Below are 23,004 nucleotides of genomic sequence, written 5' to 3' on the forward strand. Positions count from 1 at the left end.
CAGTCAGAAAAAGACAAATATCACACAATCTCACTTATATGTAGAATCTAATGAACAAAATAAACTGACAGACAAAATGGGACCAGAGGCATGGACACATGGAAACCAGCTGACAGATCTCAGAGGGGAGGGCGGGGGCCGAATGAAAGAAGGTGGAGAGATTAGCCAAAGACACACATGCATAGCCTACGGACACAGACAGCAGTGTGGTGAAGGCTGGGTTGGGGGGGGGGGATTGCTGGGTGGAGGTGGGCAAAAGCTGTGGGTGTGGGGATATGGGGGACATCTGTAATAGTGTCAACATTAAAAATAAAATAAAGAAAATATATGCTGGTCATTTTTAGTCAAAATTGCTAATAAAACTCATACTTCTAGTTTGAGGCAGATTTCAATTATAACCACTTCAAGCCTTCTGCAGTCTCTCAGGCTTCCCACAGCAGAGCACAGTCTCCTCTGCTCTGGGGTGGACCCTGAGTATTCTCTGTGGCACTTCTACTCCTAATGATATATCATAGAAGAATGCTCCCCCATGCATACTGGCTCACACATACAGAAATTTCCATAGCAGCAATATTTATGAGTAGCCCCAAACTGAAATGATGACATATTTAGAGTATAATAGATAAATTGTGACTTGGTTATTCAATGGAATAGGATTCAGCAATAAAAATGAACTGCAGCTACATGCTGCATCACTGATGGGGCAATTAACCCTATAAACCAACACATCAAAGAAAACATGCTACATAATTACCTTTCACATAAAGTTCAAAACCCGTTCAGTGAGCAGCTGGCAGTGCAGGGCTGCCGCATGGGAGGGGCCTGTGGCCGGAGAGCTGACACTGCACCTGCATGCAGGTGAGCGCTGAGGCCATGAGAGTAGGGAGACTGTCAAGGTGAGAAGCAGAAAGAGCAGCACTGCTGATAGCACCTCAAGAATCACTCAGCTGTGCCACCAAGAGAAACAAGTTGCATGAGACTGATTGGGCGGAAAGCCATCAAAAACGACTTTTATGAGAAGAGAAAGCCCTTGAGAAGAGTAAAAATGGACAGAGGTGGCTGATGAGCCCAAGATTTCTTCCACTGTTGCAACCCAAGAGCGTTCCCCAGGGGTGCAGCTGAGGAGAGGGGTGCTGGGAGCTCACTCACAGCTAAGGTGGCTAGGGACAGAGTGACCTTGGCCTCCAGGTCATGGAAGTGAGGTCAGAGCTGCAAGCTGCTGTGGACATATCCCTGTTCATTGTTATTTCAGGGGAGGTGACGGACACTCATGAGGTCAGGGACTGGGCAGGGGCCAAGGCACATTTCATAGCTCCATACAGCATCCACTGGATAACGTTTTATATTAAGTTCTAGCAGAACATTTCTGGTAGGACTCTAGCTAGATACATGCAAACATGGGTTCAACGACCATCAAGGACATGCAAATTCAAGACCTCTCCTGCATATAGCTAGCCAAGAATAAAAAAGTTGATTGTAATGGAGTCAAGAAAATAAAACTGTCTTAATAAGCCACACATCAACATTTTGCAAAGTTCTTCGAACACTTCTCCTGACACATTAGAAATTTAAAGCCATTCTCCAGGTTATGATTATAACCATCACCATCTCCCCTCTGGTTGTATCACCTCCAAAAATAACCAATATGCTCTGCACAATGTTAAGAGAGCATTCCAAATTTGTGTGTATACGTTTGAAGGTCTTCTGCTCAATATCAGAATTCAGCCTCTAGGGATAATTTTACAAAGATACATGATAAAAATACTGATAAACATTTCATTTTCATATCAAATTATTTATAACATGCAACCTAAAAGCTGAAAATCACAAGCACATGATTATAAGTGTTGAGCAATCAGATTCAGTCAAAGAACACTAGTGTTTTCTAGCATTCCCGTGCAGAGCGCCTCCACGTACAGCCACCTGAACTCGCAAAGCCTCACGGAAGCATAGCCCACTGCGGGGCTGCTCCCCCATCTGTCGCCCCAGCTGTCCCCTCACCTCGCGCTGAGCTTTCTGTGGAGCACCACCCCGTGGCCTCACACCAGCATTTAGTGCGACTTGTCTCGTGTGTCTCCTCGCCGTCATTTTGGAGACTGGACAGCCGTCCCCGCGGGAGCATTACCTGGAGGCCTCAGGATGAAGTAGGCTGCAGACACACCAGCACGACACGTGAAAGGATGGCCGTAATCTTCCCTTTTCACTTCCAGGATGGTTACGTTCACTGTGTAAAACATATGTTCCTGAGAAGAAACATAGATTCTGCGAAAGAAAAGTCAGTCATTAATAGGAGTCACATTTTATCCACGTATTTTGTAACCTTTCGTCTGGAGCAGCAAGTTCCTTCTAGAGACACGTTAGGCCATCAGTTTTACCCCGAGAACACTTCACAGTGTCTCGGAGAGCGGGGTGTCTTGTGTGGTTCTAAATCTGCGTCCTCTGGGGGACGGTGTGACAGGAAGCATAGTTCTGCTCATTACAGACATCCTCCTCCTCCCGGAAGGACCTTCCGCTCTTCCTCTCGGCTCATCCTCGTTTGTCTACACTGCAAGGCCCACCCAAGCTCTTCTGCCCTGATTTCGCGAGTCTTGTTTTGCACCGCCCGCTTCCTCCCCGCGTAAACGGGGTTCACAGCATCGCATCAGCTCACGGCCCTGCAGTCTCCCCGAGACTGCTGTGTGGCCGCCTGCTCTGCTGCGCTTTCGGACCACCGCAGGCCTAAGAAAGAGGCTGGGTAAGCGTGGCTGCCAAGATCGGTGTGACTGCCTGCAGGCCTGCTTCCCGCTCCCCTGTCGCGAGCCCCGCACGCTGCTCTGCACCGGCCGGGCCCTCAGCGCACTGCGCCGGGCTCTGGAGGCCGAGGCCAGGCCCTGCAGCGGCGGTGCTGACGCCAGTCCTTAACTGCAGAGTCTTGCTGCTGTTTCCAGAAGCCGGAAAAACAAAACACCTACTCGTTTCCTTCTTGGATTCGCTGGGACTCGTTGTAGTCAAAGTTCACCCAAGTGCCACGGACTGTCCAGCCTCGTAGGTTTGTATTATCCCTCGAGTCTGTTATGTTGCAGTTTACGATAAGGGTGGAGCCTATAAAAATCGCATTCACAAACATGAAATAAAAACTCTACCAAAAATGATCTGGTTAACAAATACGCCTTGTTTTTGAGCCTTGAAGATCTTTTGATTTCCAAAAGCACGCTCCTGAGGTCAGTGTTAATCTACTTCACTGGACAGAGACCGGAGGGACAAGTGACCTTGCTGTCTTTACCATGTTTCATCTAAAGAGCCGTTTATGTGTTTTATGCTAGCCTAGTGTTTGATCTTTTGTGATTTCTTCCAAAGATTTTGTTTTGAAAGTACATCATTCTGACATTAGATAAATTTTGTCATTATTTTTTAATGTCACTTTCGTGGTTTTATTTATATATATTTCTTTAATTCATCAAAATGTATTTTTGTATCTGATATAAGGTAAAGAATAAACTATATATTCTTCAAATTTAACAAGTTATACTAACATCACGTATATACTATATTTCTCTTTCCCTGCACATTTTTTCCAATTTTTATTAATTTATTTTTGTTACAGATGTTTCTCCTTTCCTCCCCCTAGACACCCTCCTCCCATCCCACCCCTGTCCCCACCTGCACATTTTTAGATGTCTCAAATCTCTTTTACTGAATTTCTATATATTCTACCATCTGTTTATTTTTTGTTTTTATGCTGCTTTAATCTGTCTATTTGTATGCAAATGTCAATATTTATTATAACTTTATAATACTTTAATATACAGTATGTTTCTTCTATTCGATTATTTCTTTGCTAATTCTTGCCAGGAAATTTTTGCATAAATTAGAAAAGCTTTGTCAAGTTTCAGGAAGTTCAGTGGAATTGAGTTGGTGTTATATTAAACTCGCACATTCATCTGGGAGAGACAACCTGCATTTGATATTGAGTGTCCCAGTCAGAAACATGACAAGAAAATCACTAAAACTTGTCTTCTTCAATGTCCTGGTTTAAAATGTTGCATTTTTTTTTTTTTTTTTTAAATGTAGGCAGGGCTTTCAAGTTTCCTGTTCCTTTTATTCCTTAATATTTTGCTATTTTATTGCAATGTTGAATGTAACTTCCCCAATTACATAATATCTGATTTCAGGTATATAACAATGCTGTTAACTTTGAGAGTTTATTTTATATTGAAATACCTTACTAAAGAATTGCTAGTGATTATAGCTTTTTAGAGAATTTTCTTAGAATTTCCAAGTAGATCTCCATAGATCATTTAAAATAATTATATGTTTACCTTCCTCTTTCAAGGTTTACATTTCTCGTCTCTTTATTGTCTAAGCACAATGATTAGAATTTTCAAAGACAGGAATGGGAAACAAGTTAACTGAGAGAGTGAGACAGCAGATACACTTATCTTTTCTAGGGGTTTATGAAATCCACTAGAGAAGTCACGTGGTGAGGGACAGCAAATATCCTCTGTTACAGGCATTCTTGTTTCCATGGAAGTTTACAAGACCTTCGTTAAAGCATGTAGGTCCAAGGGCTTTGAAACAGTATTTATCTCTTTTCCACTTATTGCTTTATAAGCTTTCTCATTTCTTTCTTTTATGTTTGAGTTTCTCTACCTTTGGGGGATTATATTTCCTAGAGTTTTCTCTATCTTCTCTTTTAATCCTCCCCTCACCCCACCCTTCCCCGTTCCAAACCTTCTATTCCAGAACCAACTCTGGAATTTATTATTTAATAAATTCATTATTATTATTATTTTTTTACTTTTATCTTTGTTATTTTCTACCATGGGGTTATTTAGTAGTGCTTTTTTATAGAATTAAATGGTCAGTTTATGCACTTTAATTATGTCTACATTACTATTGACAATGATAATATTTGTATCTTGTTTAGATTCCGCATTGGCCACATTCCACCTTTTCACTGCCATCAGCGTCTAAATCATCTGTAACTGTGGCTTTGGATTAAACCATCACAACAAAGTAGCAGAAGATACATTTGTTGATTTCCTCTTCTGGTACTCTGAGTTTTCCATAGATGTCTATTAGCGTGATTTATTTAATACATTATTCTTATCATAATAATAGAATCTTTTGGATCCTTAATTTATTAACAGATTAGTCAAATCCACAGTATGTTAATATCTCCAACTATAATCAAAACAATTATATTGTCTTATTATATTATTTTTGTATATCTGAGAATTTTATCTTCAACTGCTATTTGACACATAACTTTTATTTGGGGAAGTATTGTAATTTTTATTAGTATCAAGTGATTCAGTTTTTCATTTAATTTTTTGCATTGAAAGACATTTAACATATTGAAAGATTAATATTGCCAACCTGATTTCTTTGTGTTAATTCATACAAGGTATATGAATTTATATTTAATCTTCTAGAAGTATATTTGAGTTATTTTTAGACTTATGTCTTGAAAATAGCATATAACCGGATTGTAGTGTTGGACTCAACATGAGCATTTGTCTTTTAATAAGACTTTGTCTAATTTACTTTTTTCTTCAGAAAGTATTCAACATGTTTTTATTTTACTAGTGATTACTTTAAAATTTGTAATTATAACTTGAGCTCCTTTTTCTTCACTTAGATCATAAACTGAGACAATGTTTACTGATCCCTTTCTATATAAAATAAGAAATATAACATAACTCTCTCTACTCCTTTAATATAATTTCCAGTGCAAGACTATATAATTCAGAATTCTTGACCAACATTATATTAGTAGTTTTGTATTATGTATCATCTCTTTCAGTAATTATTTTAAAATTTTCATTGCCTTTGCATAGACACATTTACATTAATCATTTAGACCAGTGATTTTCAACCCTTTTAAATCTCGTGGCACACATAACTATGAAAATTCAGTGGCACTCCAAAAAATATATTTTGTGCTGATCTGACCAAACAAAATAGGTATAATTTTGATTCATTCACACTGGACGGCTGTAGTTGTGTTGGCTGTTGTCATTTTTTTATTTGACAATCTAAGGGAAAAGATCTCAGTGCCTCTGACTACATAGTCAGGTACTGCATGTTTTAAAATGTGTTGTGACACATAGATTGAAAAGCTCATTTAGACCCATGTGCTCATTGCCAGACCTTTGATACCACAACTTCCCTGGACTCAGCTCTCCGGACTCGTTATTTTGATGCCTCTCCTGATGAGCAGGAAAACTAGGTGTGTATGAAATCTGTCTTCATCCTTGAAATTCAAAAAACTCACTAGGATATATGGACATAGTGATTTCTGCCCTTAGTGATTTCAATGGCTTTCATAACTCTACTCACCAAGTTGTACTTCAATTGTATTGTTTATTGGATAAGTTATTTTAGGGATTCTTGTTCCACATCCAACATTTTCTGCGAAGAAACCATACCCACATGAAATTGCATTAGAATCACATATGATAATTCCCAAATACTTTAATGTAATAACATTTATTTATTTATTCATTCATTCATTCATTTTATCCTCACCCGAGGACATTTTTCCATTTTCTGTTCAGATAGAGTGGGAGGGAGAGAGAGGAAGAGAAAGAGAGAGAAACATGGACGTGAAAGAGACTCATCAAGTGGCTGCCACCCGCATGACCAACCAGGGCCGGGACAAACTGCAACCAAGGTATGTGCCCTTAGCGGGAACCAAACCGGGGTCTCTCCAAACCACAGGCCGACGCTCTAACCGCTGAGTCAAACCGGCCAGGGCTAATAACATTTTTTAAATGACACAGAGCAGACCTTCAAAAAAACAAAAAGCAAAAACAGAACTCATGGTGAGACAAAATATCACTCAATAAATACATATTTTTAAACCAAAAATAATTTAATTGCTAAGGGAACAAACCGGAGAGCTGGCCTACCAAAAGACTTTGTTTTGCCTGGGTGTGTATTCTTCCCACACAGTTGGTGGGCTTTGGAAGAATTATAAAAAAATGAAGCTAGGAAAAAGCAAAAACATATATCCTTTATGACGGCAATAATATGTGCACCTTCTACAATCTCTTCAAACTCAGTACATTCTCAACAGAAGTAATCACCAGGGAGGGGATGTGTCACCTTCCAGTAGGTCACACAGCTAAAATCTGGAAGTCATTCTGGGCAACAGCTTTTCTCTTACCCCCTGCAGATGATCAATCACCAAGTTAGACTAATTTTATCTCTTAACATTTCTCAATCTGTGACCCTTTACTCCTAAACCCTCGACATTCTACTCTTTTCCTAAGCACTCTCACTCACATCCAGCTCCTCAGTTACCACCTAAAGGCAGTGACTGTACGCTGTACTATTTCCAGTTCTTTCTCGAAGGTCCAGACCCACTTAGACCACAGCCTACTCAATAGCTCCCTTGAGTGTCTCAAAAGCACCAAGTACTCAGCTTATCCATGACCAAACTCATGATCACACTCCTAAGCCCAGTTTTCCTCCAAAGCTACTTTATTTCGTTGAATAGTATTACCATCCAACCAGTTGCATATACCCAAAAGCCGAGCTTCTTTGACCTTGCCACATCCCTCACCCCTCATTCAATCTAACACTAAGATCTGTGGATTTTACCTCCTAAAACTCCTCGAATCCATCCACATCCCCCACCATGCTGCCTGTGCCTACTTGCTATCTCACCTGTATTTCCTCACCTGCCTGCTGACTGTCTCTCCTGTGTCTGCAGCGGTCACTCTGTGCGCAGCAGCACAGTGAGCGTTCAGAAATGTAAGCCACATCATGCTACTGTCCTGCTCTCAACCTCTCTGGCTGCTCACCATTGTTCTTAGGGCAAAATCCATACTCTTCACTATAGATTGCATATTCCTACCCGATCTTAGCTCCTGACTACTTCTCCAGCTTTTTAACCTACCATGATCTCCCTCACTTAGCACAAGTCCAGCCAGCATGTGTGCTCTCTATCCTTCAGACATGCCGCCGCCCATCTGTTACAGGGCTTTCCCTTTGGCTGCACTCTCCGCCTCAGAAAAGCTCGCTCGTTCCGTCACTCAGTTAATACTTCCCGACGATCAGCATCACTATCATCGGAAGCTCTTCCTGACCCGTTGTCATCTCAACAGGTCCTTGCCTGCTTGATCTCTTCATTGCATTGATCTCCTTGGTTACTACTCATTGGCAGGCTAGCTAATACAACTCTGCCTCCTCCCGCCTCACCGCCATGTTCTCGGGGCTCAGCACAGGACCTGGCCTTGTTAGACACTGAGTGAAGAGTCACTAAGTGACTGCCTAGACAAGAATCCCTACTTCTTCCATCAAAGTGCAGATTATCCGCATTCTTCTGGACATGCTTAAATTGTCCAGGCCTCCAGACCCTCTTCAATCCCTGCTCAAACCATCTCAAAACTGTCACCCATGACAGATGCAGCCTTGTCACTCTGGACTTGCACCCATCCCAGGACCCTTCAGAGGCTGCATGATAAAATCTGTGTGTAACTGGCTCCCTTGGCCTTGCCTCTCTGGCCTCAGCTTCCAGCCCTCCTCACCGTGTACTTGCACACGTGCTAACAAGATTAGTCTTACCTCCAACATAAGCTCTGGGGGCAGACACTTGTATGTTTTGCCTTATACTATCCTCTCTGCCCTCTTCACTCTTCTTTATTGCTGTAAACCCTACTCACCCTTCAAAACTCAGCTGAGGAGGTATTTCCTCTTGGAAGCCCACCAGACCATTTACTTGCCACCCTTGTGGCTGCTTGTGAATCTTTCCTGCCCCCAGACACTGTCTGTAACTCTGTCCTTACCACATGCTGTTAAGATGATCTCTAGCTCAACCACCACTAGGCTGAGAGCTCCTCAATGGGGGAAAAAATGTGTTATTTTTAAATTTTTTTATTTACAAGATTTTTTAAAAATTTGGGGCAAATAAATGTTTATTTCAATGATATAAAAGGTAGACTTTTGGACTCAGTGATCTCTTGAGGTATTACTCTTCAGTTGCCTTTGAAATTTCACCTTTCAAAGAATTTCCTCCAGCACCAATAAAACTAAAGTCTGGTAGTTGTCAATCATTCAGTTCACACACAGATTTGGGCCTGATGTAGGCCAGGCACTGGGTTAGGTCCTAGGGATTCAACGGTGAACAATACAAAAAAGTGCCTACTACCCTGGCCGGTGTGGCTCAGAGGTTAGAGCATTGGCCCACGGTCCAGAGAGGCCTGGGTTCAGTTCCCACTAAGAGCACATATCTCGGTTGCAGTTTGTCCCCAGTCTGCTTGGGGTCATGTGAGTGACAGCCAGTCCATATGTCTCTCTCACGTTGATGTTTCTCTCTCTCTTCTTCCCTCTCTCCCTCTCGCTCTATCTAAGGATGAATGCAAAAATGTCCTCAGGTGAGGATAAAAATTTTGTTTAAAAAAGTGCCTACTGTCAGTTATATCACTTAGACAAAACCAAATGCATATCAATCATAAAAGCTAGTGCAATTGGTTTTCATAACTAAGGGGCTCCAGGTGGGATGCGGGAAGCCATCCGCGCCGACCTGTCTCCTAAGAGCCACGCCATCTAGAGGTCTCTCTGTAGCCCCAGTGCGTGAAGTCTGACCGAAACTGGTGACAACACGAAGTCCGCATCAAAGGTATGGAATCATTCACCTAAAACCTACTTACTGCTAATAACCATGTTACCCCCAATAAATTTAATTTAAAAATAAAGATATATTTAGCCTTCAGTTCTTCCCATTTATTAATTTCCTATTATCTATCAGTAAATATAGAAAACAACTCTCTACTGGGGGGGAAAAAAAGCAAAAGGCAACCTAGCAGACACTCCTACTGAATGTGTTTAGAAAGAAAGTGCCTTGCCCGGCGGTGGGCTCAGTGGGTTGAGTGTCCCCGGGGAATGAGAGGTCCCTTTTCCATTCCTGGTCAGGGCACATGCCCAGGGAGCGGACTCGTCTAGTTGGGTCGGGCAGGAGGCAGCCAATCAATGTTTCTCTCTCACATCAATGTTTCTGTCTCTAATACATCAATAAAATCATATTTTTAGAAGAAGAGAGAGAGAGAAATGCTTTCTAGGTCTGAAGCCTGAGTTCAGGCTCGGTTTCTGTCACTGACCAGCTTTGTAGGCCTCAGTAAGTCTCTCCTCTTGGCCCTCTTGAGCTAAATTAATATTTGGAGTTTCTTCTACCCCTAAAATTCTGCTTTAAAATTTCTGGGTCACATATTCAAGAAAACTAACTGCGTTGGGTTGAAAACTAAAGCCACAGGGGCATCAGGCTTCCTGGAACCAACTGGAGGCTGCCGAGGCACCCCGGGGCGGAGGGGGAGACCCAGGGCCCAGCAGGGCACCCCGGGGTGGAGGCAGGGGGCGGCCCAGGGCCCACCGAGGGTGCCCCGGGGTGGACGGAGACAGTGATCCACAGCACCCACCACCTGTTAAATGCCTAGTCTTGGGCAGGCACCCCCAGCTGCTCTGTGTACATGATATCACTTAATTTTCATAAACAAACCCAGACGTTGGGTGTGTTTCTTCCAGTTACAGCTGACCGAGGGTTTGAGCATTCTCTTCTCTCGGGGGCGGAAATGACACCGCTTGTGCCCTTTGCCTCATTCTTTCTACCCTGTGATCCCATCATGACCGCCCAATAGCCCGCTGGCCTTCGGGAACCCCAAGATCAGGAGTCGCCGCTCTCCCAGCCAGACAGCATCACGGAGCTGAGCGGAGAGCAGGCAGAGGGTAGGGCAGACTTACTGACGTGCGCAGTGATGCCGTGTGACACCCGGTACTGTCTCCCTGTGCGTGTCAGCCTGGCTTCACATATGTAGTGCCCCCTGTCTTCTGCCGAGACGTTGTTCACTGAAAGGTGATTTCTCCAAGGAATAAACCGCTCTCCTTTAATCTCTTGACAGTTCTAAACACCAAGACAAAAGAAAGAAAAAGAAAGAAAGAAAGAAAGAGAGAGAGAGAGAGAGAGAGAGAGAGAGAGAGAGAAAGAAAGAAAGAAAGAAAGAAAGAAAGAAAGAAAGAAAGAAAGAAAGAGAAAATTCAATTCAAAGAGTATCTTGGGTATCAGTTACATTTCTAGTTGGCACCATTATATAAACTGTGAGGACGTACAAGAAAGCTATGTGGTCCACAGACGTTAGGTAGTTTGTAACCTAACTGAAGACTATACCCACGAATCTCTCCAGAAGAGCTGACAAAATGAATGCTTAGCAGGCTGACATGAGTGTTACAAATATGTCTAATGGGAGCTGAATGGGCAGTGTAGGCTGGACGACTTCATGGAGGAAGGCTGAGGTTGAGCCATAAATGAGTCTGGTAGGAGGACATGAACAGGCAGGAAGGTCTCCCACCTGCAGTGGCCCATCTCTCCCAATGGGCCGCCAGTCATGGCACCAAGACCCCTGCCAATGGCTGCCTCCACTGTGTTACAGGCCCTATTATGTCTGCACCTGTTGAGGGCTGGACTTTGAAGAGGTCAAAAATAAGTCATGACCAACATTTACTTGGAAGCCTGAACCATAGTGGAGTCTCTGACTGGGCTGATGAACAGCAGATGCCGTGTCACCTCTCCCGTCTCCCGTCTCCTATGGCAGCAACAGAACCAGCCTCGCACCAAACCCACCGGAAGGCTAGTTAGTCTCAGGGACACCTTTCTCACCCGCATCGTCAGTGGCCACCCAGAAGGCAGGTCTCGCCATCACCTGTCTTATCAGAAGTTCACATTCTCATGCTAATTTCCACTTCTTCCACTCACAGACCCACTTCTGGACTCTCTCAGATCTTTTCCCCTTTCTTCGGGAAGCTCTGCTCTACAGAGTGACCTCTTGGACAACGGTGTCCATCTTCATCATCCAACACGAGAGCTCCTGCCCTCTGCTGGCTGTGAGAGGCCTGCGTGGCGCCGAAGCAGGCGGGCCCCTGGCCTCAGAGAGCTCAGCCGTGATGGCAGAGAAGACAAATACGCTAACCCTTAATTTATAAATAAAGATTTAATTGCCCACGTTTTGGACCTTTTTCTCTGCCACCAGAGCAGTGTTAACAAACTGATCTCAGAAGGGGAAATTCAATGATGCCGGAACAAGCACTTGTTTATCTACAATGTGAACTACAGCTTCCTAGAAACACCTTCCCTAGAAACACTTTCTCTATAAACACCTTTATGGGAAACAGTCCTAATTGGGCAATGGCTTACCAAGTGGAATGGGAATTAATAAGAGCCAGGTAGGCGAAGGCATCAGATTCTGGTAATGTGATGTTGCGTCCTTCAGGGTAGAAAAACAAACAAAGCAAATCTTTGGACTGTGGAAACCTCTTCCTACATGGGCTGAGATGGGCACAATCTCTGGGCCTCACTTCCTATGTTTCCAATGCTGACCAGTCCCCTTTTCAATGGTCTCATTCTTTCTTTCAGGATGTACAAGTATTAACCATATTAAAGTTTAGTTTTGCTCTCTTAGGAGCCATTCTATCTTTTTATTGTAACTAGCTGGGCCTCTACTGTACTCCACGAAGCATTGTTTTAGAGTCTAAATTCTCAGAAGGCTTTGATTTTTATTTAACAATTCTTGAGTGATAGATAGCTCATGAATCAGATTTAAAACGAAAGTGTTCATAATAAAGGCAGCCAACATTTGAATGTGTTTCATATTTCAAGTACCAAAAAGAACGCTCCTGATGCGGCATGTTCAACAGTTTGGAGGCATAAAGTAGCCAGAGCACCTGGCTGGGTGTGGGCGTGGGGGAGATGAAGAAGAAACCAGTGCACAGGCCAGAGCCCAGTGATAGAAAACCATGGAAGGGGGTGAACATTGAAAGCCTTCTAAGCAATGGAATAAGATAATTACATTTGCATTTGAAAGTAATCTATCTGGTTATGTGGGAAAGGATTAATGATGGGACGATCCAGAAACTAAGAAAAAATTTAGGAACTTATTTCCATAAATTAAGGCTAAATAGAGCGCAAACTAAGGCCATACAGCTACGACAGCAAGAAGAGAACACAAAACATTATTTTAAGCAATTCCACAGAATTTAGTGACGAATTTGGGACATGGAGAGGGAACAGACCTCCATGACCCCAACTTGGTTATCAAAAGTACTGTCAGAAAGTAGAGAAAATGCGAAGAAAATACAAGTGAATGATCAGATTTGGTGTAAGATACAAGTGGTTGTGAACATGGTGACTATGGCTGAGGGTGGCGATGGGGTGTCTAAGTAGAGCACATGTTAGCTTATTGACAAAGTATCTGGAGGTTGAAAGATCCAAGTGGGAGAAGGAGAGATGGGAGCCATCTGTCTATGGGTGGTTCTATCTGAGCCATCCCCATTAGAATGTAATCAAAGCAAGAATAGAAGATGACCATGACTGAAATTGAAACCCAAAAATCTAAGATCCCAATATAGAGGATGAGAATCCAGTGATGATTACTAAGGAAGGACCAGGAGAGAAAAACAGAGATAAGAAATGAGTAAGTCTCGGGTAGAAAGAAGAGGGAGTTCTCAGCTGACAGGAATGTGCAGCAGTTATGAATGCACCAGGAGACCAAGCTCAGGATTGAAAATAAATCTTTGATTTGGCAGCTGGGAAGCCAGCAGTAACCGCAGCAAGGGCAGACCCAGCACAGTAGTGAAGCAGAAATTATTGTATTGAGAAGTAATTTGGAATTGAAAAAAAAATGGAGACATTACTGCTTTTCCAAGTGTAGGTACTTCCCTATATATCTACAAGACTGGATGTTTTAATACCCAAACATTCCCCCCCATAACCCCTTCAATTTCAAGGACAACCTTTATTCTGCTCAGTTTTCAATTCTCTTAGCCACAGCTTGAATTTTGTCATTGTCCATAGCTACTATGTCTCTAAACCCTTAAAAACAAATGTACCTTTCTGATTATAATTTTTTATTATGCCACCATTTCATTCTTTTATTTTTACCAAATAATAATATCTAATAATGTTTATTAGGTAATTACTATGTACCCACACTGAAGTAAATGCATAGTAGATAGATTATTTCATTTAATCTTTAAAACTCTATAAGATCATATCTCTCAGACTGGAATTAATTGCAAGAAACAAAAAGCATTCTACCTATTTAAGGCAGAAAAGGATTCAACACAGGATATTAAGTGCTTACAAAATACTAAGAAGTACTCATGGAATGAGGTCTAGCCCAGAACCACACTGTAGAACTAGCTCGCATAATAACTGCTACTTCTTCCACAATCATGACAGTGGGACCAAGATTTGGAAATATACCACCTGCAAGTCAGAGACTAGCAGTGGCCAGTTCTGCAGTCCCAGTGTGTGAAGTCGTGCCACATCTATAGAGCCCCCCAACAATAATTCAGGAGACATATGCGCACGCCCGGACTAGACCCTGCAAGTCCACTGCAAAAGTCCCCACAGCCCGGAGGACAAGCAGGAAGCTCCCCCACCCCCACGTTAGCCTGCCAGTGAAGCCTGGGGAGACACTGAATTGCATCCAGAAGCTTCCCTGCAGGCAACTCTCGAAAGCGTAGGGTGTGTCTTTGGTTGTTCTGTCTTATTTTCAGCTTTATAGTCTCTGTAAAGAGGCTCACCATGGATAGTGAGTGTTTCCCACCATATCTGTCATCTTTTTCTACCTGAATTTTTTATCCATCTAACCCATTCATCTTAAGTTGTATAGATCCTCCTAACCTTTTATTGTCTCCTAATTTCCAGTTTCCTTCAGGCATTATTTCCTTTCCAACCCAACCTAGACTCATGTGGCCATCACGTTCATCGCCTCCCCTTTCAATCACTTTCAATCAATCACTATAGCCCTTTATCCTCCCAGCATATTCATCCTGCAGAACCCACACCCAGTGGATCCTGTCACCCTTTCTTACAGCCAGATGAGCACCATAGGAGATAATCCCGTGAATATGGGTTTGGTACCACTACAAACTCAAGGTCTTCCCCTTAGAAACACTGTGTTATCTCCTACAGCATTCTCTCTTACCTTTTCACCTACGTTGCTTTTTCAAATTTTCTATATAACATCTTCCAGTTAACAGAGAAAATAGAAGCCATCACAAATAAATGACCTTCATTTACCCTCCATCTTTTCCTTCATTCTATCAGTTCTACTTCATACTCTTTTAAATGATCCTCATTTCTTAATTAAATTTCTAAAATAGCCTAAATAATCAACTTGCCAACATTCTCAAACCCTTCTAATTTATTCACTGCGGTGCCTACATGAAATATTAAGTTCATCACATAATTATCCTGGGGAGAGGTTAGCTGTTAAAACACCATGAGTAGGGAAAAGGCTATGTGTGAGTTACCATCCACGGCCTTCCTAACATCACCTTAGCCCACTCTTACATGTACCTAAACTCCCACCAGTGCCCCAAACCCCATTCCTTTTCTCCCTGACACATCTCACACCCCGTTTCCTGAATTCCCATCCTTTCCTTCCTTCCCCCGCCAGGTTAACTGCTATTCATTCTTTAAACACAGTTCACATTCATCTTCTCCGAGAAACACTTCCTCAGACGTTCCTGTGCCTGACCCAATGTCGCCTTCTTTATGAGCACCTCGGGCTGTGACAAATGTTCCGTTCGCTAGTCAGCCTCCTCTGGTAAACTGCAACTTCCATCATGTCCCCTGTGCCTGGCCCAGCACCAGGCAGATAATAAGCTCTAGATATTTTGATAATTTGTCCTCTCATTTTATACATGAAAACACCAAGGCCCAAGGAGTGACCCAAGATGACTAGTTAGTTTCAAAAACAGAGCCATAACTGAGGTCAGTGACTCTGGGAAGGTGGACACTGCAGAATGATCCTTCCTCCCTACATTGCTTGCTTCTTAGCTTGCTCTACCTTCTCAAACTGAGTGGTTATTTTAAAAATAAATATGTCTGAGTCTCACTCATGCACAATCTGAGTCAGTAGTAGAGAAGGAGGCCAACCATATGCTTTTTAAAAGGGTCCATTGGATAAAATTTGCTGCCACTGAAGACCAATCATCAGAGCCTGAGTTCAGCTCCACATCTTAAAGAAATTGAAATTCATTTCAGCCCTGGCCGATTTGGCTCAGTGGTCAGAGTGTCAGCCTGCGGTCTGGAGAGACCCGGGTTCGGTTCCCGCTAAGGGCACGTACCTCGGTTGCAGTTTGTCCCCGGCCCTGGTTGGGTTGTGCGGGTGGCAGCCACTCGATGTGTCCCTTTCACGTTGATGTTTCTCTCTCTCTTCCTCTCTCTCCCTCCCACTCTATCTGAACAAAAAATGGAAAAATGTCCTCAGGTGAGGATAAAAAAAAAGAAAGTCATTTTAAATAATGGTAAGTACTATAACACTTTTTAAATTGCTAACCATCCCCCAGTTCCTCAGAGTATGATCACACTGGAATGGGGGAGAATAGGTTTTATCCTCAGGCTAGTGGGCTTGAGTTTGAAAAGCCTTCTAAAATTATGTAGTCTAAATTCTCATTTTCTTCTTTTTAATATGTTTTTATTGAGTTTTTAGAGAGAGAGATAGGAACATTGATGTGAGAGAGATATCTGATCAGCTGCCTCCTGAACGCCCCCTACTGGGGATCAAGCCTGCAACCTGGGCATGTGCCCTGAGCGGGATTCCACCCGGGATCTCTCAGTTCATGGAACAATACTCCATCCACTGTGCCACACCCGCTGGACCAAATTCTCATTTTCTAAGTGAGAAAATTAAGGCTCAATACATCTGCATCTTGACAGTGGAATAGTGGTAGAGTTGATTCTAAAATCTGCCTCACACCCTTGACTACAACAGGTCCAGACCAAGAGGGAGAACTTGCCAGAAGACCCCTACCGTCAGGACCTGGAAGGGTCATGACACCGATGCCAGGAGGTGGCTGCTGAGAGGCTGTGAGGTGGGGTGGAGGCATCCGAGGACAAAGGCTATGAGACACCCAGAGGAGGGTGCACCTGAGAAGATCAAAACTGGACTTTAGAAACTAGTGATGCCACACTTAAAAATCTACAATCATTTCAGGTTACTTTTGCATGTCTTTCTAAGTAACTAAAAGAAAAAGAAGGGGGGGAAAGTACATTTGAAGGCTTGAATAACATAATTAACAAACGCAAATTTCAGTGCTCACATTGTTTTGAATAAACGTGGGGCCTTTACAAAAGTGGAGCATATGCCAGACTCGCCAAGTTTCAAGTGCTTAAGGCACAGAGCGGATTCTTTGCCACAGTGTAACTAGGCTGAATACCACACAGAAAAGTATCTTTTTAAAAGTCCACTACATTTGCAAATTAGGCAATTCTTAAAAATAGTCCACAGTTGAAAAAAGAAATAACGTGAAAAACTAGAAAATACTTTTAACTGAATGATGAGAATATAATATATCAAAAGTGTAGAAAGCTGCTAAAACTGAATTTAAAAGAAAATGACAACTTGATATGTATAGAGTAGAAAAGAAGAAAGGCTTATAGTTGATGAAAATATCCATCTCATAAAGTTATTAAAATAACAGCAAAGTAAAACCAAAGGAAACAGAGGGGGAACATACTAGATTAGAGCAGAAATTAATGAAAGATAGAATTAACCAAGTTAGTACTTTGAAAAACTTATTCAAGATAATAAACACCTGGCAAGAGTTATTGACAAAAACAGAGCGAGATGGCAACACATGGCGCAGATGCGAATAGGAAGACATTGCTGCAAACCCGACAAACACCACAAAGGTAATAAGAGCATATTTCAAACGATTTTAGATCAACACTTTAAAAATCATATAAATAAAATGAAAATTTCTAAACAAACACAATGTGCTAAATCTGCTACAAAAGAAAGAAGTAAGATATACAGTGTCATTTGCTTATGCAGCATTATACAAGGGAAATGCAAGAATGCAGAGAACACATACAAGTAGCCCTAGGTTAGGGACGGTGCCACAGGGACACATGGGTCAGCAGTGGGAGGGAGACCTCCCAGGGTGTGACTTTTATGCTTTGTGATTATTGACCCCTGTGCATGTAGCACCCATTCAAACAAACTATTAATTAACATGTTAGAAAAAAGAAATAGTCAAGGATAGTCTAAAAAATAAGCATACTAGTGGGGAGGTGGTAGATACAAATAATAAAATATTACAAAGATATAATATCCATAAATTTTAAAATAAAGGATTAACAGGTAAGATTAGCAATGGCAATTAGCTAACAGTGCTGTCTTAGGTGCACAATCTCTATCAATTTTGCCTTAAAAACATAACTTAAATTGAAAAAACAAGTGGGTTTTGAAGAAAAAAAGAGAAAACATTAATAGAAGAATCCTTTGTTTTGTTTTACCTTATACCACTTGAATGAGTCCAAATGAAAACTCTTCGGGAAGGTCAGATAACACACCAGACTGTTATCCACTCCGTCATGTAATATTTGTTGGTTATCACCTGATACGTTCATTGGACTGTTCCCAGGAGTGCCACACCAACGTGTTTCCAACACGGTTATGTTTACATGTGTTTGGTGACATGTATTTGTACTACTGTAAGAAAATAACAGGTTGAAACCTCATCAACTGAAACAATCACCAAATGAAATGATTCCATTCATCTGCAGATATGGCAGCCACCCTCAAGGTGCCATGCACACCCTCTGCCTCGAACCCAACGGTACATGTCATGAGTGTGCACACCTCGCTGTTACAAGGGGATATTTACATAGCAGACCCTGCAGAACACCTTGACCAAGTGGCCAATGTGAACGTCACCAACGAGGGATGGACGGACACCGTGTGCCTCTGAGTGTTGTCTGAAGAGGACACAAGCCACTGTCGTAGAAGTCCAACCAAGGAGGCTCATGGAGAAATATCTGGCAAACCCAAATTAAGGGATATAGTATAAAATGACTGCCTGTACTCCTTCAAAATGTCAATGCCATGAAGAACAGACTGAGGAACTATTCCAGATGAAAAGAAATGAAAAATATGTGACAAACAAAGGCAATGCATGATCTTGAATTATATATTATACTGGAAAAAAAGGAAAACAATTATATTGGTCATCATTGTGAGGATTAATACAATTGGAATATGGATGGATTGAGGGTTAGATGAAAAATATTGCATGACAGAAAATTTTCCTAGATGTGTTAACTATCCTGTGATTATGCAGAAATATTTCTTTATGATGATAGAAAATAACATTGAAATAGTAAAGGTCAAGGGAGATGATGCATAGAACTCAAGTGATATGGGAAAAAAATGATTTAAAAAATACATTGTGTATACAATGTATTTATATATTTGAAGAGAGAATAATAAGAGAAATGTGGCAAGATATTAAATAACAGAATATAGTTAAAGAATAATGAGAGTTATTTATTCTTGCAAATTTTTTGTGAATTTGAAATTATTTCAAAGTAAAAATATAGTTTACTAAATATATATCATATCTATACGCAAAATTTTGTGAAAATTAGTGTTTATTTTCTTCCATGACAGACAATATCCATGTTTACTTTCTATAAAAGATGGTTTTCCCCATTGCTCAGCTCCCAGATTTAAATGTTCTAAGTCCAGCCTAGATTTCCGGGTGAATTTGTGTTCCACATCACCTTCGACTCCGCTGTCTGTACCGAGACTGGCCGGGACAGAGGCTCTCCATGTCGCCAGCGGCTTGGTCCGAGTAGTGGGCGAAACTGTGGCAAGGGGCGGGGTGGGTGGATAATGGCCACTTCCACTTGTGCACCACTAAGTAATTCTGTCCCTCAAGTTGATCTGACATATAAAAATGAGTAGCCTGGCATGAATCAGAGTGGGACACAGAAATGGACCAGCAGGTATCACAGCAACAAAACAAGGGAGAGGGATGCGACTTCATTCCGGGGGCAGCTACTTCACACATGATCTCAGCTAATTTTCACTTCAACCCTATCAGGCTGGCATGGTTTCCATTTTACATTTAAGAAAACCAAGCCTCCAGCCGGTGTGGCTCAGTGGTTGAGCGATGAACCCTGCACCAAGAGGTTGCCGGTTCGATTCCTGGTCAGGGCACATGCCCAAGTTGTGGGCCCAATCCCCAGTGGGGGCATGCAGGAGGGGGCCAATCAATGTTCTCTCTCATCGATGTTTCTATCTCTCTCTCCCTCTCCTTTCCTCTCTCTCTAAAAAATCAATAGAAAAAAATAATAAAAAAAGAAAACCAAGCCTCAGGGAGATCAAATCATTTGTTCAGGCCATGCATGTTAGTAAGGGAAGATGACAAAATTAGGGCCCTTAGGCAAAATTTGGTCCACAGAAGCGTTTTATTTAGGCCACATACACAAAGCCTGTAAAAAAAGTTACACACATACACTCTAATTTCCAGGTTTCCTTGAAATTTTGGAAAATAGACTTAAGCCGAGGCACCTGTCTTCAGTTCACCACAGTCCCCCTGGGCTCAGGGGTCTCCCGCCAGACCTGTGTCATTCACTCACACAGTATCACTTTCTAGCACAGGGTCTGGAGCATACTGGGTGCTCAGTCACTGTTGAAGTTCCATAGCAGATGCCTTGCCGAAAGGCACTCCAAAGGGGCTGGTTCCTGTGGGCAGGAGCCTGTCCATCACAGACACTCCGGCAGTCAGGGGAGGAAGGCAGCAGCGATGAGGTGGGCTGCACCAGCTTTGTCCTCTGGTCTGGCTGTGGCATCGTTTCCATGGGGAAGCTGTTTCATGCTCCAACAACTGATTTACAAATCTGCTTTGTTTCAAAATGTGTTCATTGAAAATTGTCTTATAACGACTATAAAACTATACTGTATTCTTCTCATTGAATTTTCTACACTTAAGAATTTATTAAGAATTTTTGTAAAAGAAGCATATACATATAATTATAATATATACATGAGAGAGAGAACGAGAGAGTGTTAGTTCTATTTTAAGTGAGGAACTTACTTTATAACACACTGGTAGATCCCAGAGTCCCCCTGTGTCAGGGGGAGAAACAAAATCCAGTTTTGATCTTGGTAAATTCTAGACTGTATGTTCTTGGATACAGGAATTTTGCTGGGATATTTATACCAAGTCACACGGGCTTTTCCAGGTGTTAGCCAAGGGTATGTGCAATTGAAAGCGAACGGCTGGTTTGCCGAAGGTGTCTCATTTTCCACATGAATATCCTGGCATTCATCTAGGGAGAGAAAAGGAAACAACCACCATTGAAAAGAATTCTAGTGTTATTTATTAATAGTTTTAACAAATGTCTCAAATTCCTAGCCAATTTTATTTGAGAGCTTTCTCGGTGTGGGAGTCTCCTAAAAAAAAGTCCGTTGATTTGAAAGCATAATTCAAAGTCCTTTCAATGTGTCCATAGGACAGATTTTACTGTTTCCTCTCCGTCTTCTTCACCACCTGGAATGATGCCCTCTGTCCCTTCCATTCTAAACCTCCATCCTTTCGTCCCCCTGTGGGAAGAAACAGCCCTCCTCTCGGCCCTCTTCGTCCTGTTTTCTGTCACCCAGCTTTCCCCCTCCGCCTGAAATTAAAGGTGCATCTCATCCCAAAAGGATTATTTAAAAATCTGCTCCCTTTAAAGTTCTTTTGTACCAAATCGCTTATTTTTTTTCTTGGGAGAAATTTGTTCTTTTGATGCTTTCTTTGCTTTTACCTTGGGTCATAAAATGACTGTCAGATAAACTAAGCAGTATTACACCCATTGAGCGTCCGGCTCAGGTCTTGAGTTGCAAATTTGCCTAATCCTCAGCCTCTCCAAATTGCCCACAAAGCTCCAAGGCGACCTTTGGGCCGAGCGGCGGAGACCCCCGGGCGCTCTGGGAAACGGTCCTCAGCGCCGCTCCGAGCCCGGGGCCATCTCCACAGGGCGCACCCCAGGCTCCGCAGAGCCGCGGGAGGCATGCGGTGAGGGTGGCCCGAGAGCCCAGGACAAACCCAACATACCTGCTCTGATAAAATGAGGAAGCGCGATGGACAAACCGCACAGCAGCAGGGACACCGCCCCCATATCAGGCTAAAAGGGAGAGAGAAGAGGGTGGGAGGGGAGGAGGCAGGGACCGGCTTCTGCGACCTCTGAACCTCAGGTCCCAAGTCAGGTCAGTGACCTTCCCTTCTTCGTGGGGAGCCCTCCAACTTTGGCCCCACATTTACTAGACGTGCCCCCAAACCTACCCCCTCCCCTGACCCCTTCCTGTTCTCAGGGATCCTGGGCGGAGAGGGGTCCGTGGGTCCGCGGGAGGGCGCAGGCGGGGAAGCAGGGTAGGTAGCTGCAGGATGGGGTCTTCCCTTCCAGGACGCGCCTTCAGTTCCTCTGGGGCATCGCCCTCTGCCAGCTGGCAGCCCGGCAGGATCGGCCTCGCAGCCCTGCGAGCGGCACACCTCCCAGCCCGCCTCTGCCGAGGCCCACGTCCCCATCGTGACTCCCGCCCTGCGCGACCTTGCCTGAGCGGCCTGGGCTCCGCAGGGCCCGTGCCCTAAGCCTACGCTCCAATACCAGCTCACCCGCGGAGAGCCGGCTCACGGGCGCCGGGCCACGGCCGGCAGGAACGCGGCAGGAAGGCGGAGCGCTGCTGGATGCGCAGGTGGCCGCAGGCTCCACACCTTCGCCCAGAGCTGGGTCCGCTCCCCCACGACTCGCCCGGGAGTCCCGATCTCTGACCCCCCGGTCGCGCACAGGTTCGCCTCCTCTTTCCCGGCACACTTACCGTGGGCGCCCACCCGCGGGTGGCACCGCCGGACTCCCAGCCCATGCCTACCCGCGGGACGGGATCAGAGCGCGCAGGAGTTCCGGGGCGCGGAGGACCTGACCCCCAGGGACTGGGCTCTGCCAGGCATTTCCCTACCGGGCTGTTTCTTGGCCACGTGGGCGGGGCGGGCCTGCCTCCCCAGAGGGAGTGTAGGGAGACACAAGGAAGTGGATCTGAGGGCTTGTTGCCGAATTTTCTGGCCGCTGACCAGGAATGTCTGCTGAAGTCTGTTCTGAATTGTCCTTGTAAATGAATTATGTGTTCCTTTCCACGCCACATGTGAGCAGTTATTACTGCCCTGCACTGGTCCGCATTGCACACCCCAAAGTGG

The 23,004-nt window shown here is 43.5% G+C and overlaps 1 protein-coding gene across 1 annotated transcript in view; it reads right to left on the minus strand.

Annotated features, from left to right (window-relative positions):
* IL1RL2 (interleukin 1 receptor like 2) overlaps nucleotides 1-22,680 on the minus strand; it is a gene marked incomplete at its 5' end in the record, with an annotated part of 42,766 nt that extends 20,086 nt beyond the window's left edge. Inside the window, 8 exons of the mRNA XM_036263352.1 lie at nucleotides 2,126-2,262; nucleotides 2,952-3,081; nucleotides 6,322-6,393; nucleotides 10,086-10,088; nucleotides 10,723-10,882; nucleotides 18,284-18,479; nucleotides 20,869-21,103; nucleotides 22,632-22,680. Of these exons, the coding sequence (XP_036119245.1) occupies nucleotides 2,126-2,262; nucleotides 2,952-3,081; nucleotides 6,322-6,393; nucleotides 10,086-10,088; nucleotides 10,723-10,882; nucleotides 18,284-18,479; nucleotides 20,869-21,103; nucleotides 22,632-22,680 (982 nt within the window). The remainder of the gene's footprint in view (nucleotides 1-2,125; nucleotides 2,263-2,951; nucleotides 3,082-6,321; nucleotides 6,394-10,085; nucleotides 10,089-10,722; nucleotides 10,883-18,283; nucleotides 18,480-20,868; nucleotides 21,104-22,631) is intronic.
* Between the last annotated feature and the right edge of the window lie 324 nt (nucleotides 22,681-23,004).

Source organism: Molossus molossus, unplaced genomic scaffold (genome assembly GCF_014108415.1).
Source record: "Molossus molossus isolate mMolMol1 unplaced genomic scaffold, mMolMol1.p scaffold_m16_p_15, whole genome shotgun sequence".
NCBI classification, from domain to species: Eukaryota; Metazoa; Chordata; class Mammalia; order Chiroptera; family Molossidae; genus Molossus; species Molossus molossus.